At 44.6% G+C, this 13,573-nt stretch overlaps 1 protein-coding gene across 1 annotated transcript in view; it reads right to left on the bottom strand.

Annotated features, from left to right (window-relative positions):
* Positions 1-13,573, bottom strand: part of RECK (reversion inducing cysteine rich protein with kazal motifs) — a 1,014,637-nt gene that overhangs the window by 533,923 nt on the left and 467,141 nt on the right. Inside the window, exon 12 of the mRNA XM_040433615.1 lies at positions 13,252-13,388. Coding sequence (XP_040289549.1) covers positions 13,252-13,388 — 137 coding nt within the window. The remainder of the gene's footprint in view (positions 1-13,251; positions 13,389-13,573) is intronic.

Here is a 13,573-nt window from a genome sequence, read left to right as displayed (position 1 = left end):
CCTATTTCTTTTGTTGGAACTGGGACTAGAACGGATTTGTCCATGAGGCTTCTTATTTCACCTAATAATGCCATTTCTTTTGGAGAGTGCTGATTTAAGGCCGTCATTTTTAACCTTTCTGGTGGGAGTCTTTTGAATTCCAGCCGGTAGCTTTCTTTTATAATACCCTTTACCCATGTACTTGATGTTATACTTTGCCAGGCTTGAATATACAGTAAGAAGATAGACAACCTTCCCCCTTAGCCCTGGTGTCACTGTTGAGGAGCATTGGAGGACTTGGTGTCACGATTAGAGATGTCCCGAACTATTCGCCGGCGAATAGTTCCCGGCGAACATAGCTTGTTCGCGTTCGCCGCGGCGGGCGAACATATGCGATATTCGGTCCGCCCCCTATTCGTCATCATTGTGTAAACTTTGACCCTGTACCTCACAGTCAGCAGACACATTCCAGCCAATCAGCAGCAGACCCTCCCTCCCAGACCCTCCCACCTCCTGGACAGCATCCATTTTAGATTAATTCGGAAGCTGCATTCTTAGTGAGAGGAGGGACAGTGTAGCTGCTGCTGATTTAATAGGGAAATCGATAGCTAGGCTAGTGTATTCAGTGTCCACTCCAGTCCTGAAAGACTCATCTGATCTTTGTTGTAAGGACAGCGTCCCAAAAAGCCCTTTTTAGGGCTAGTACATCAGTCTGCTTTTTTTTTTTTCCTGTGTAATCTAATTGCAGTTGCCTGCCTGCGTGTGTGTCAGGCTCACAGCGTATACTGTGCCCACTTGCCCAGTGCCACCACTCATATCTGGTGTCACAGTAGCTTGCATTTAAAAAAAAAAAAACTTTTTTGACTGTAATAGAATAGCAGTCAGTTACCTGCAAGCGTGTGTGTTTCAGGCCCTGCAAGTGCAGAGTGTCACCTCACCAGTGCAACTCCTATCTGGTGTCACAGTATATTACATTTAAAAAAATATATAATTTTGACTGTAATAGAATAGCAGTCAGTTGCCTGCAAGTGTGTGTGTTTCAGGCCCTGCAAGTGCACAGTGTCACCAGTGCAACTCCTATCTGGTGTCACAGTATATTACATTTTTTTTTAAAAGTACAATTTTGACTGTAATAGAATAGCAGTCAGTTGCCTGCAAGCGTGTGTGTCAGGCCTACAGCTTCTACTCTGCCAACTTCTGCCAGTGCACAGTGCCACTCATATCTGGTGTCACAGTAGCTTGCACGCATAGTACAACTAAACTAATCTAAAAAAAAATGACAGGCAGAGGCAGGCCACCCCGCAGGGGCCGTCGTGGTCGTAGTGCTGTGATTCCCTTTGGCCCTAGAATAATGCCCAGTGTTCAGAGACCACGTACCCTGAACTCAAAAAGTTCTGAGGACATAGTTGACTGCCTAACACAGGACGCCCAATCTTCTACAGCTTCCACTCGGAACCTTGACGCACCATCCTCCTCCAGCTCAGCTTCGGGCACCTCTCAAGTTACCACTCGCCTGCCTGCTGCCACCACCAACACTAGCACCACAGCTGCTTTACTTGATCTGTCAGAGGAGTTATTTACACATCAGTTGGAAGAAATGAGTGATGCGCAACCATTATTGCAAGAGGATGTAGATAACAGGGATATGTCTCAGTCAGGCAGCATTACACACATGGACGTACGGTGTGATGATGATGATGTTGTACCCGCTGCTGCTTCCTTTGCTGAGTTGTCAGATACAAGTGAAGCGGTTGATGATGACGATGTGTCCGTGGATGTCACGTGGGTGCCCGCTTGAAGAGAAGAACAGGGGGAAAGTTCAGATGGGGAGACAGAGAGGAGGAGGAGACGAGTTGGAAGCAGGGGGAGGTCGTCGCAAGGAGCTAGTGGCACAGTCGGACAGCATGTATCGGCACCCGGGGTCAGCCAGACAGCACACCAAGCAACGCATGCTGTTGCCACCACCAGAATGCCGTCATTGCAAAGTTCAGCAGTGTGGCATTTTTTTTTTGTGTGTCTGCCTCTGACAACAGCGATGCCATTTGCAACCTGTGCCAAAAGAAACTGAGTCGTGGGAAATACAACACTCACCTAGGTACAACTGCTTTGCGAAGGCACATGATCGCACATCACAAACGCCTATGGGATAAACACATGATGACGAGTAGAAGCAGCACACAAGCTCAAAGCCACCATCCTCCTCCTGGTCCAGCATCTTCAGCCATGTCAACCACTGCTGTCCTCCTTGCCCCCTCTCAACCATCCGCCACTCCATCTCTCGCCTTGAGCAGTTCCTGCTCATCTGCCCACAGTCAGGTGTCTGTCAAGGACATGTTTGAGCGTAAGAAGCCAATCTCAGAGTCACCCCCTTGCCCGGCGTCTGACAGCTGGCTTGTCGGAACTCTTAGCCCGCCAGCTTTTACCATACAAGATGGTGGAGTCTGAGGCCTTCAAAAAATTTGTAGCTATTGGGACACCGCAGTAGAAGCTACCCGGCCAAAATGTATTTTCACAAAAGGCAATCTCCAACCTGTACTCTATTGTGCAAAAGGAAGTCATGGCATGTCTGGCACACGGTGTTGGGGCAAGGGTCCATCTGACCACTGATACCTGGTCTGCAAAGCACGGTCAGGGCAGGTATATCACCTACACTGCGCTTTGGGTAAACCTGCTGACGGCTGCCAAGCATGGAATGCGTGGCTCTGCAGAGGAGTTTGTGACAGCGCCACGACTTGCAGGCAGGCTTGCTGCCACCTCCTCTACTCCTCCTACTCCATCCTCTTCGATAACCTCCTCGGCTGAGTCCTCTTCTGCTGCTGCGTCTTGCTCCACATCAACTGCACCCCCCCAGCTCCCCAGGGGCTGTTCCACATCCCGGATATGACAGTGTCACGCCGTCTTGGGGTTGACTTGCCTGAAAGCAGAGAGTGGACCAGCACTCCTGTCCGCCGTGAACGCACAGGTGGATCAGTGGCTGACTCCGCACCAACTGGAGATCGGCAAAGTGGTGTGTGACAACGGAAGCAATTTGTTAACGGCATTGAATTTGGGCAAGTTGACACATGTGCCGTGCATGGCACATGTGTTGAATCTGATTGTACAACGCTTTGTGCATAAGTACCCAGGCTTAAAGGACGTCCTCAAGCAGGCCAGGAAGGCGTTCCTACACGGCCATGGCGCACTTTTCAGATATCCAGCGGCGAAAACACATGCCAGTGAGGCGCTTGATTTGCGACAGCCCGACACGTTGGAATTCAACACTCCTAATGTTCGACCGCCTGCTCCAACAAGAAAAAGCCATCAACGAGTATTTGTATGACCGGGGTGCTATGACAGCCTCTGCGGAGCTGGGAATTTTTTTGCCACGTTACTGGACGCTCATGCGCAATGCCTGTAGGCTCATGCATCCTTTTGAGGAGGTGACAAACCTAGTCAGTCGCATTGAAGGCACCATCAGCGACATCATCCCATTCGTTTTCTTCCTGGAGCGTGCCCTGCGAAGAGTGCTGGATCAGGCCGTAGATGAGCGTGAAGAGGAAGAGTTGTGGTCACCATCACCACCAGAAACAGCCTTATCAGCATCGCTTGCTGGACCTGCGGCAATGCTGGAAGAGGATTGTGAGGAAGAGGAGTCAGAGGAGGAATGTGGCTTTGAGGAGGAGGAGGAAGACCAACCACAGCAGGCATCCCAGGGTGCTCGTTGTCACCTATCTGGTACCCGTGGTGTTGTACGTGGCTGGGGGGAAGAACATACCTTCAGTGAGATCAGTGAGGACGAGGAACAGGACATGAGTAGCTCGGCATCCAACCTTGTGCAAATCGGGTCTTTCATGCTGTCGTGCCTGTTGAGGGACCCTCGTATAAAAAGGCTGAAGGAGAACGACCTTTACTGGGTGGCCACGCTACTAGACCCCCGGTATAAGCAGAAAGTGCCTGAAATGTTACCGAATTACCGGAAGTCGGAAAGGATGCAGCAGTTCCAAAATAAATTAAAAAGTATGCTTTACACAGCGTATAAGGGTGATGTCACAGCACAACGGGAATCTAACAGGGGAAGAGGTGAAAGTAATCCTCCTCCTACAACGACCACACCGGCAAGGACAGGACACTTTACAGACGTGTTGTTGATGGAGGACATGCGCAGCTTTTTAAGTCCTACGCATCGCCACAGCCCTTCGGGGTCCACCCTCAGAGAACGACTTGACCGACAGGTAGCAGACTACCTCGCCTTAACTGCAGATATCGCCACTCTGAGGAGTGATGAACCCCTTGACTACTGGGTGTGCAGGCTTGACCTGTGGCCTGAGCTATCCCAATTTTCGATAGAACTTCTGGCCTGCCCCGCTTCAAGTGTCCTGTCAGAAAGGACCTTCAGTGTAGCAGGAGGTATTGTCACTGAGAAGAGAAATCGCCTAGGTCAAAAAAGTCTAGATTACCTCACCTTTATTAGGATCCCGAAGGGACTGACAGTGGGCGATACATTTGGCTAAAAAAGGCCTGATGAGATGAGCTGCCTTGGGCTAAAAATGGTCCACATGCTGCTGTATTTTATCTCTGCATGCCGGATGACTTGCGTGACTTATCAGCCACCAACTAGGGTTCAAGCCGCAATGTTTTAGTGTACTTTCTGCCTGGAAAACAAAATACATTTTTCTGGCTGCTGCTACAGCAGCGGCTGCAACAATACCTAATTTTTCAGGCATGTGTACATGCCTAATTTTTCTGGCCTCTGGTGCTGCACTGTGACTTCAAAAACAAAAAAACAAAAAAAAAGGCACATACATGTGTCAATTCCCCTTTGTGATCGTTCCCTTGTTGTGGTGAAGGGGCTTGCGTATCACAATGAAGCGACCACCTCTATGAGTGTGTTGGCAATGGCAATGTTAGCACTCCCCAGATGATAAGGTCGTTGCTTCATTGTGAACAGACCAAAAGCGATCGGCTGGATAATTTTGCATAGAAAAAACATTAATTTTCTTTGTGATCATCTAAGGTGATCATTAAAGCCTACTAGGCCAACAATGGGCCCACACTGCAGAATCATTGTTTTCTGGGTAACTTAACTGTCACTGAACTACCTCAGCACGACCATAGGCTTTTAAAAACCCCCATCAGCTGCAATCTCCCAAACGTGCGCACGAGCACAGTCATCACTACACCAAGATTGATGCATAGAGGAATAAAATTTATGTCATGAGTGTGTCAACTATTGACAACTCTTTGCGGTTGTCTAAAATCTATTCCATACACGTCCCCTAATAGGGGACGTAACAGGTATTTAACTGATAGGAATAGTACTACTTAACATACCACTCATATCTGGTGGCAGTACATTGCAAGCCGTACGCACAGTGCCCCAAATTGGAAGTAAGAGGACCGACCAAGCATCTTTTTCCATCTCCCGGTTCCTAAAATCTATTCCATACACCGGCCCCTGATAGGGGACAAAACAGAGATTAAACTGTTAAGAACAGATTTTTTTTAATAAAAAAAATAAAAAGCGGACAGCCTCTGCGGAGCTGGGTATTTTTTGGCCACGTTACAGAACGCTCATGCACAATGGCTGTAGGCTCATGCATCCTTTTGCGGAGGTGACAAACCTGGTCAGTCAAACCCAAGGCAACATCATCGAACTCATCCCATAGGCGTTTTTTCTGGAGCGTGCCCTGCGAAGAGTGCTGGATCAGGCCGTAAATGAGCATGAAGAGGAAGAGTTGTGGTCACCATCACCACCAGAAGCAGCCTTGTCGTCGTCGATTGCTGGACCTGCGGCAACGCAGAGAGAGGAGTCTGAAGAAGAGGAGTCAGAGGAGGAAGGTGGCTTTGAGGAGGTGGAAGACCAACCACAGCAGGTGTCCCAGGGGGCTTGTTGTCACCTTTCGGGGACCCTTGGTGTTGTACGTGGCTGGGTGGAGGAAGAGACCTTCAATGACGTCAGTGAGGACAAGGAACGGGACATGGCTAGCTTGGTATCCAACCTTGTGCAAATGGGGAGTTTGCGGTTGTGCAAATGGACTGTTTGCGGTGCGTTAAACTGGGAATTTGGTCTGTCAGAGTTTGGTCTGTCACTGTGAAGCGGGCGTAACCCTTACACTACCTGATCGATACATCATACCTGATGTTTTTGAAGCACGTTATTCCAAACAATTTAGGAATGTTAGGTGATTTATGCCGTTTATGGATTAAAACGCGACTCCTGGTCAACTACGTAATTTTCCATGGGAGTTTTGCCATGGTTCCCCCTCCGGCATGCCACAGTCCATGTGTTAGTACCCTTGAAACAACTTTTCCATCACTATTGTGGCAAGAAAGAGTCCCTGTGGGTTTTAAAATTTGCCTGCCTATTGAAGTCTATGGAGGTTCGCCCGTTCGCGAACATTTGTGAAAATTCGCATTCGCTGTTCGTGAACGGAAAATTTTATGTTCGCGACATCTCTAGTCACGATCAGTGTGGGGGAAAAACCCCACACTGAACACAGGAGGGAAGGGGAACAGTAACTGGGCCTGGAAACTAGGGAAGAAACAGGTCACCTCCTAAACAACCCTAATCCGGGCCTAACTACCTATAAATATGAATAGACCTTGAAGGTAGGAATATTCATATGCTGGATACCAAGGCCCTTATATCCCTATAATGCCCTGGAATGAGGTTAGGACCAGACAACACATTCCTCCCCAGATGGACAAATGGAAGTCTCTGTCAGGCCCAGATACAAACAGGGAATATAACAAACACAAAACAATAAGAACGGACAAGACTTATCTGAAAGTAGAAAACTGGCAACTCCAGAGTACAACCGACCAGCTAGTTAGAAGGCAGATCTTTTGCCTTTCTTTTGAAACCTATCTTCATTCTTTTTGTCTCTGAAACAAAATGGTCTTCTCTGTTTCTGAAAACGAGCTACCAGAAATCCCTTTTCCTACCAGATGCTTTGTTTAATATCTCATCCAGTACTGGGCCAAATAAAAAATTTCTATGGCAAGGAATGGCACACAACTTTGACTTGGAAGCATCATCTTCTTTTCAACCCTTGAGCCAAAGAGATCTTCTGGCCGAGTTTGACAATGTGGCTGCTCTGGCAGATAACCTTAGAGCCTCTGCCGTCGCATCCGAAATTAAATCTACTGCTTTTATCATTGTCAGAATTGCTTCTAGTAGTTGCTCCCTCGGGGTTCTGTTAGCAATGTGTGACTAACTCCCCTAACCAGATTTTAAGTGACCTAGCGACTGAAGTTGTAGCAATATTTGGTTTAAAGGAAGATGTAGATGCTTCCCAATTTTTTCTAAGATAAGTGTCCGCCCTTTTATCCATTGGATCCTTAAGGGAGCCCAGATCTTCAAATGGGAGCGCTGACTTCTTATTAACTTTCACCACTGGAGCATCTACTCTCAAAATCTCCTGACACTCTGGCTTGTTCCATTCTCTCTTTATCAACTCTTAATACAATCTTGGACAGGGAATACTCTGGCCTTTCTTGGCTTCAGACTGTCAAACATTAACTCCTGTCTGGAATTTGACTCTTTTTCATCATCTATCTCCATGGTGGCCCTTACTGTTTTTAAAAGAAGGTCCGTGTCTTCCACTTTAAACAGGGGCCTTCCCGTAAGGTCCTCAGAAGAGGAATCTGAGCTTTCTACCACTCCCCCTTCCTCTGACTCTGAGAAGTCTAATTCTGTTTCTTGAGCGTTCCTCTGCGTAGAAGAACCAGGAAGTGATTTTTTAAAATTGTTCCACAGAGGAACGGACTTCCATCCTGATCAGACTCTGTATATTTTGGAACAAAGATGGGGATTCTTCCACTACCAATTTGTCCAGGCAGGGTTGACAACAGGCTTTTGGATAAGACGGGCTCAACTTCTTTTTACATATCCCACATTCTCTCCCTTTTGACTTGTGGGTAGCCTTCCTGGAGGCCTCGTTAACTTGTATCAACACATACACCATACAAGTTACTGGAGAATATTATAAAGAAATCTCCCCAAAAGGAGACTGTGGGGTACAACCCCTCTTACACCTCCCAGGAGTACCATGTTTCTGTGTGCTGCTCCTGTTTCTCCATGTGCTGCTGAGCTTCCTCCTGTATGTTGTTGATACACTGGAGGGGAATTGGAAGGAAAGTCTGGCTGACCGCTGAACTCGCCCAGGCTGTATCCACCTTGCCTTCCAACTTGGCTGGCGTCCTCTTTTTTTATGGGCCACGCACCGCTCGCCATGTCTTCAGCCCCTCCCCTTCCCTGTCCCGTGTGGAACGCACACATCACTTCCTGCGCGCCTGTGAATGCGCACCAGAAACAGGAACATCGGGAGCCTGCCGTACTGGCGAGCAAGGGGGTGGACGCCTTCCTCCTCCTTCCGGAACTTTGTCCGGCCGCAGGCATGAAGGTAACGAGGTGGCTGCCAGGCATCCCCCATGGCATCAAAATTAGGACCGCGATATACCGGACTTTTACAGCGGCTCCTAGTGGAGATTTACGCCGACAGGGACCTCTAATAGGTATGGGATATAAACCCTAGAAATCCTGCAACCCCCTAAATGATCCGGGAAAGATCCATCCCCCTGTCCTAAGGACAGGAAACAGGACGAAATTAAGGATGGACTGTGGAGAACCCTATTTAAAGATCTGGGAAGTTCCTGTTTCCTGTCCAGAAGGGGGAGGATCTCTCACAGGTACTGTCATGGGGTGTAATAGAAAATGGGTATTTTGGCACAGTTTTTATTTACTTATTATTTAACAGCGTTCAATTGAGTTACAGACGCGACAATACCTAATATGTCTTTTTTTTTTTACGTATTTCAGTAAGCCAAATTTATTTTTTATTTTTTGGCCGATTGTCTTATGTAGGAACTCATTATTTGCAGGAAGAGACAATGGTTTGATTGGTACAATTTTGGGCTGCATATGACTTTTGATTGCTTGGTATTACACTTTTTGTGATGAAAGGTGACAAAAAAAATGGCATATTTGCACAGTTTTTATTTTTTCATGGTGTTCACCTTAGACGCAAGTCATACAATGTTTTTATAGAACAGGTCATTACGGACATGGAGATACCTAATATGTATACTTTTTTTATTTTTTTTATTTCAGTTTTACACTAAGAGCATTTTTAAAGAAAAAAAATCATGTTTTATTGTCTCCATCTTCTGAAAGCCATATTTTTTTATAGTCCTATGTAGGGACTCATTTTTTACGGAAAGAGATGACGTTTTGATTGGTACTATGTTGGGGTACATATGTATTTTTGATCGCTTGGAATTGCACTTTTTTTGATTGCATTTTTGGTAGTTTTTTATTTTTATTTTTTTACGGTGTTCATCGGAGGGGTTAGGTCATGTAATATTTTTATAGATCTGGTTGTTATTTTTGAAGGAAAAAAAAAATGTTTTATTGTCCCCATTTTCTGAAAGCCATTTTTGTTTTACCTTTTAGGGGCAATTGTCTTATGTAGGGGCTCTTTTTTGGGGTGTGTATGACTTTTTGATCACTTGTAATCTCACTTTTTGTAATGAAATTAACAAAAAAATTGCATTTTTGGCACTTTTTTTTTTTACGGTGTTCAATTGAGGGGCTAGATCATGTGATATTTTTATAAAGCAGATTATTGCGGATGCAGTGATAGCTAATATGTCTATTTATTTCAGTTTTACACTATAAAAGCATTTTTGAAGACAATGTTTTGGTGTCTCCATTATCTGAAAGCCATATTTTTTTTAATCTTTTGGGCCACTGACTTATGTAGGGCTCATTTTTTGCATGAAGAGATGGTTTGATTGGTACTATTTTGGGGTACATATGTCGTTTTGATTGCTTGGAATTAAAAAAACTTTTTTTGCTCTTTTTTTTTTTTTTTTTTTTTTTACGGCGTACACCTGAGGGACTTCACTTTTTCAGGGAGTTCACTGTGGGACTTCACCTTTTTAGGGTTTGATCCCTGTTTTAATTCAGTACAATACATTCTGTCATTATGTATTATACTGAATTAGTAAGATGCCTAGGAGACCCAGTCTGGCCCATGCTGCTGGGTCTTCTAGGATGCGGCAAGTGATAATGTGTTAAGGGGTTAAAGGAAGCATGCATAACATATGAAGTCATTCAACCTCTTAGGTTTCACAGTCTACAGTGCAAATGTCTACTGTGCCTCAAAATTCACTGCCTCTTGCTGACCGTCTAATGTGTTCAATTCCTTGAAAAGAAATGGCCGAGATATGAGGTATCCTGCTTTTTATTGATGTCACACAAATGTTCCCAAATTCTCCATCTAAAGCACCTGTTTGTTTTGCCCACATACTGTTTCATACAAATTATATGTGGCGACTATAACACATACACTCACCTAAAGAATTATTAGGAACACCATACTAATACGGTGTTGGACCCCTTTTGCCTTCAGAACTGCCTTAATTCTACGTGGCATTGATTTCAACAAGGTGCTGATAGCATTCTTTAGAAATGTTGGCCAATATTGATAGGATAGCATCTTGCAGTTGATGGAGATTTGAGGGATGCACATCCAGGGCACGAAGCTCCCGTTCCACCACATCCCAAAGATGCTCTATTGCAGGCATGCTCAACCTGCGGCCCTCCAGCTGTTAGAAAACTACAACTACCAGCATGCCCGAACAGCCTACAGCTATCAGCCTACAGCAGGGCATTGTGGGAGTTGTAGTTTTACAACAGCTGGAGGGCCGCAGGTTGAGCATGCCTGCTCTATTGGGTTGAGATCTGGTGACTGTGGGGGCCATTTTAGTACAGTGAACTCATTGTCATGTTCAAGAAACCATTTTTCCAGTCTTCAACAGTCCAATTATGGTGAGCTTGAGCTATCAAATTGTAGCAACTTTTTCCTATTTGTAGTGGAGATAAGTGGTACCCGGTGGGGTCTTCTGCTGTTGTAGCCCATCCGCCTCAAGGTTGTGCGTGTTGTGGCTTCACAAATTCTTTGCTGCATACCTCGGTTGTAACGAGTAGTTATTTCAGTCAACGTTGCTCTTCTATCACCTTGAATCAGTCGGCCCATTCTCCTCTGACCTCTAGCATCCACAAGGCATTTTCGCCCACAGGACTTCTGCATACTGGATGTTTTTCCCTTTTCACACCATTCTTTGTAAACCCTAGAAATGGTTGTGCGTGAAAATCCCAGTAACTGAGCAGATTGTGAAATACTCAGACCGGCCCGTCTGGCACCAACAACCATGCCACGCTCAAAATTGCTTAAATCACCTTTCTTTCCCATTCTGACATTCAGTTTGGAGTTCAGGAGATTGTCTTGACCAGGACCACAACCCTACATGCATTGAAGCAACTGCCATGTGATTGGTTGACTAGATAATCACATTAATGAGAAATAGAACAGGTGTTCCTAATAATTCTTTAGGCGAGTGTATATCACTCCAGTTGTTCTGCAGTTAATTAATGATCGTATTTCATAGCTGCACCCTGTGGTCAAGCTCATAACCATAATACTGACCAGATATATCTGTGTACACTGTACTATTATACCTTGTACTTGTCACATCAGTACACATATACAGTATATACACATCTATTATACAGTATAATAGATGCAGTGGACACAGGTATGTAATATACCCAGCAGTCTACTGATAGGGTGGTCATTTATTAAAAATGCTGGTTTTTATAACCACTATATGTTGTTATAACAACATAATAATAATAACCCCTGTATGAAGTTATGAAGATGTGCAGGTCTCAACTAACCATTGCGCCGCAATCGGCGCCTGAAATACGCCTAATATAGGCATATTTCAGTATAATAAATGACCCCCAAAGTATATACAGCAGTGTACTGACTTGAGGCACAAGCTGTAATTTATACCTCATATCTCACACTGCTGTATATACTGTCCGGGAACATGTAGTGGGAGGGGCTATGAATATGACATGGGGGCCCAATTTAGATTCTTGCTAAGAGGCCTTGTGATTTCTATGTATGTCCTTGATCATTGGTACTTACTCACACATACCCAGTACAGACCACAGAATCGTAAAACTGGGACAAGAAAAGATACATGTTTACTAATATCCTGATACCCAGTGGCTCTCTGCCTTGCCTGAATTGAATATATGTGGGCAAGATATCAATTGCTTTTCTTTTTTAATGATAATATTTAATAAAGTATACCTTTTAGGCAAGTTAACCCTAGGTCAGGTTATTGCGTCCATAATATAGGCACAAAACTGCCCATCTGTACAGTAATTGAAAATGCTCATTTAACATTCACTATGCAAAAATGTGTTTAATGACTGATAAAGATTTCAGGGGTGAGAGCTACAGATATATGCAGATCTCACAAAGACTTATTGGACATGGTTAAATAAGGTTTTGAATATTAATATAGTTTATTTAATTTTGGTGAGGTTCTCTTAATTTTTTCCCCTTATTTTACTTATCCATAAAAAATGGTGCAAAAAAATGCAGGTGCGAAAACGACCACTAAATACAAATGTGACAGAAAACACCACCAAAAACCTACTTGTGGAGCCAGCCTAAACCTGGACAGGATGGTCAAAGTACTCTTATAATAATCAGAAGGTGGCCTAGGCTGGAGGCATAGAAAATGCACTCCACACTACACTGTCATACTTACGAACAATGTCACTGATAAATTCGGGGCAAATCCCTCAAACCAGACAGTAACATCCACTTCTGCGCAGGATTTACACAATCCTTGCCCATTTGGGCCCATAACAACCCGAAATGGCCAGGACTGTATCTGTGCACTATATACACAGATACAGCTGGGTCTGCATGTTCCCTGTACTTCCTTGGCTGGTTTACTTCCCACCACTCCCTGGAGACTGTAATAACCTATGACAGGCATGCTCAACCTGCGGCCCTCCAGCTGTTGCAAAACTACAACTCCCAACATTCCCAGACAGTCTACAACTATCAGCCTGCAGCAGGGCATGGTGGGAGTTGTAGTTTTACAACGGCTGGAGGGCCACAGGTTGAGCATCCCTGACCTATGACATATCTTAGTCAATTGCTCCTATTTAACCCAGCTGACATACAGCACATACACCTTGCTGCTCTGTGCATGCAGAGAATACCAGAATAAGTGTGAGCCTCCAATATTGCTGCCTGAGAAATTATTTTAATAACAGAAAATATATAGTTCTCACATTTAAAAATTCAAGCACATTATTTATTTTCTATATAAATACTATATAAATCTAATTTAACTAAATTAAAATAAATGAGAGCTTTCATTAAAGAAATTAACACAAACGATACTTGAGCAACTTACGGAGATAAGTGTCCAGTGGAATACAGTCGTCAATGTCATGAGTAGAAGACAGTCGTTCACATATGCTTTCTGCAGTGTCACTTTCTGGGAATTTACTGTGGTCACCGCACTTTCTCAGTATCTCAACACAATCTGTTCTTCAAGAAAAAAAATTCAAAAAGTGCAACATTAATTTCCCTTTTTACCTATATACTGTATTTTCCATTGCTTTCACTAGGAGTGTATAATATGTTTACAGTGAGCTGCGGACAACAAAATTGTTATCCTTTCTTTTGCTATGTGAAAGTTCTATGCTGGAACTGTTTAGCAGTGCCAGCTCAGA

This window comes from Bufo bufo, chromosome 5 (genome assembly GCF_905171765.1).
Source record: "Bufo bufo chromosome 5, aBufBuf1.1, whole genome shotgun sequence".
NCBI classification, from domain to species: Eukaryota; Metazoa; Chordata; class Amphibia; order Anura; family Bufonidae; genus Bufo; species Bufo bufo.
The sequence above is the reverse complement of the archived record's forward strand: the minus strand, read 5'-3'. Positions and strand labels throughout refer to the sequence as shown.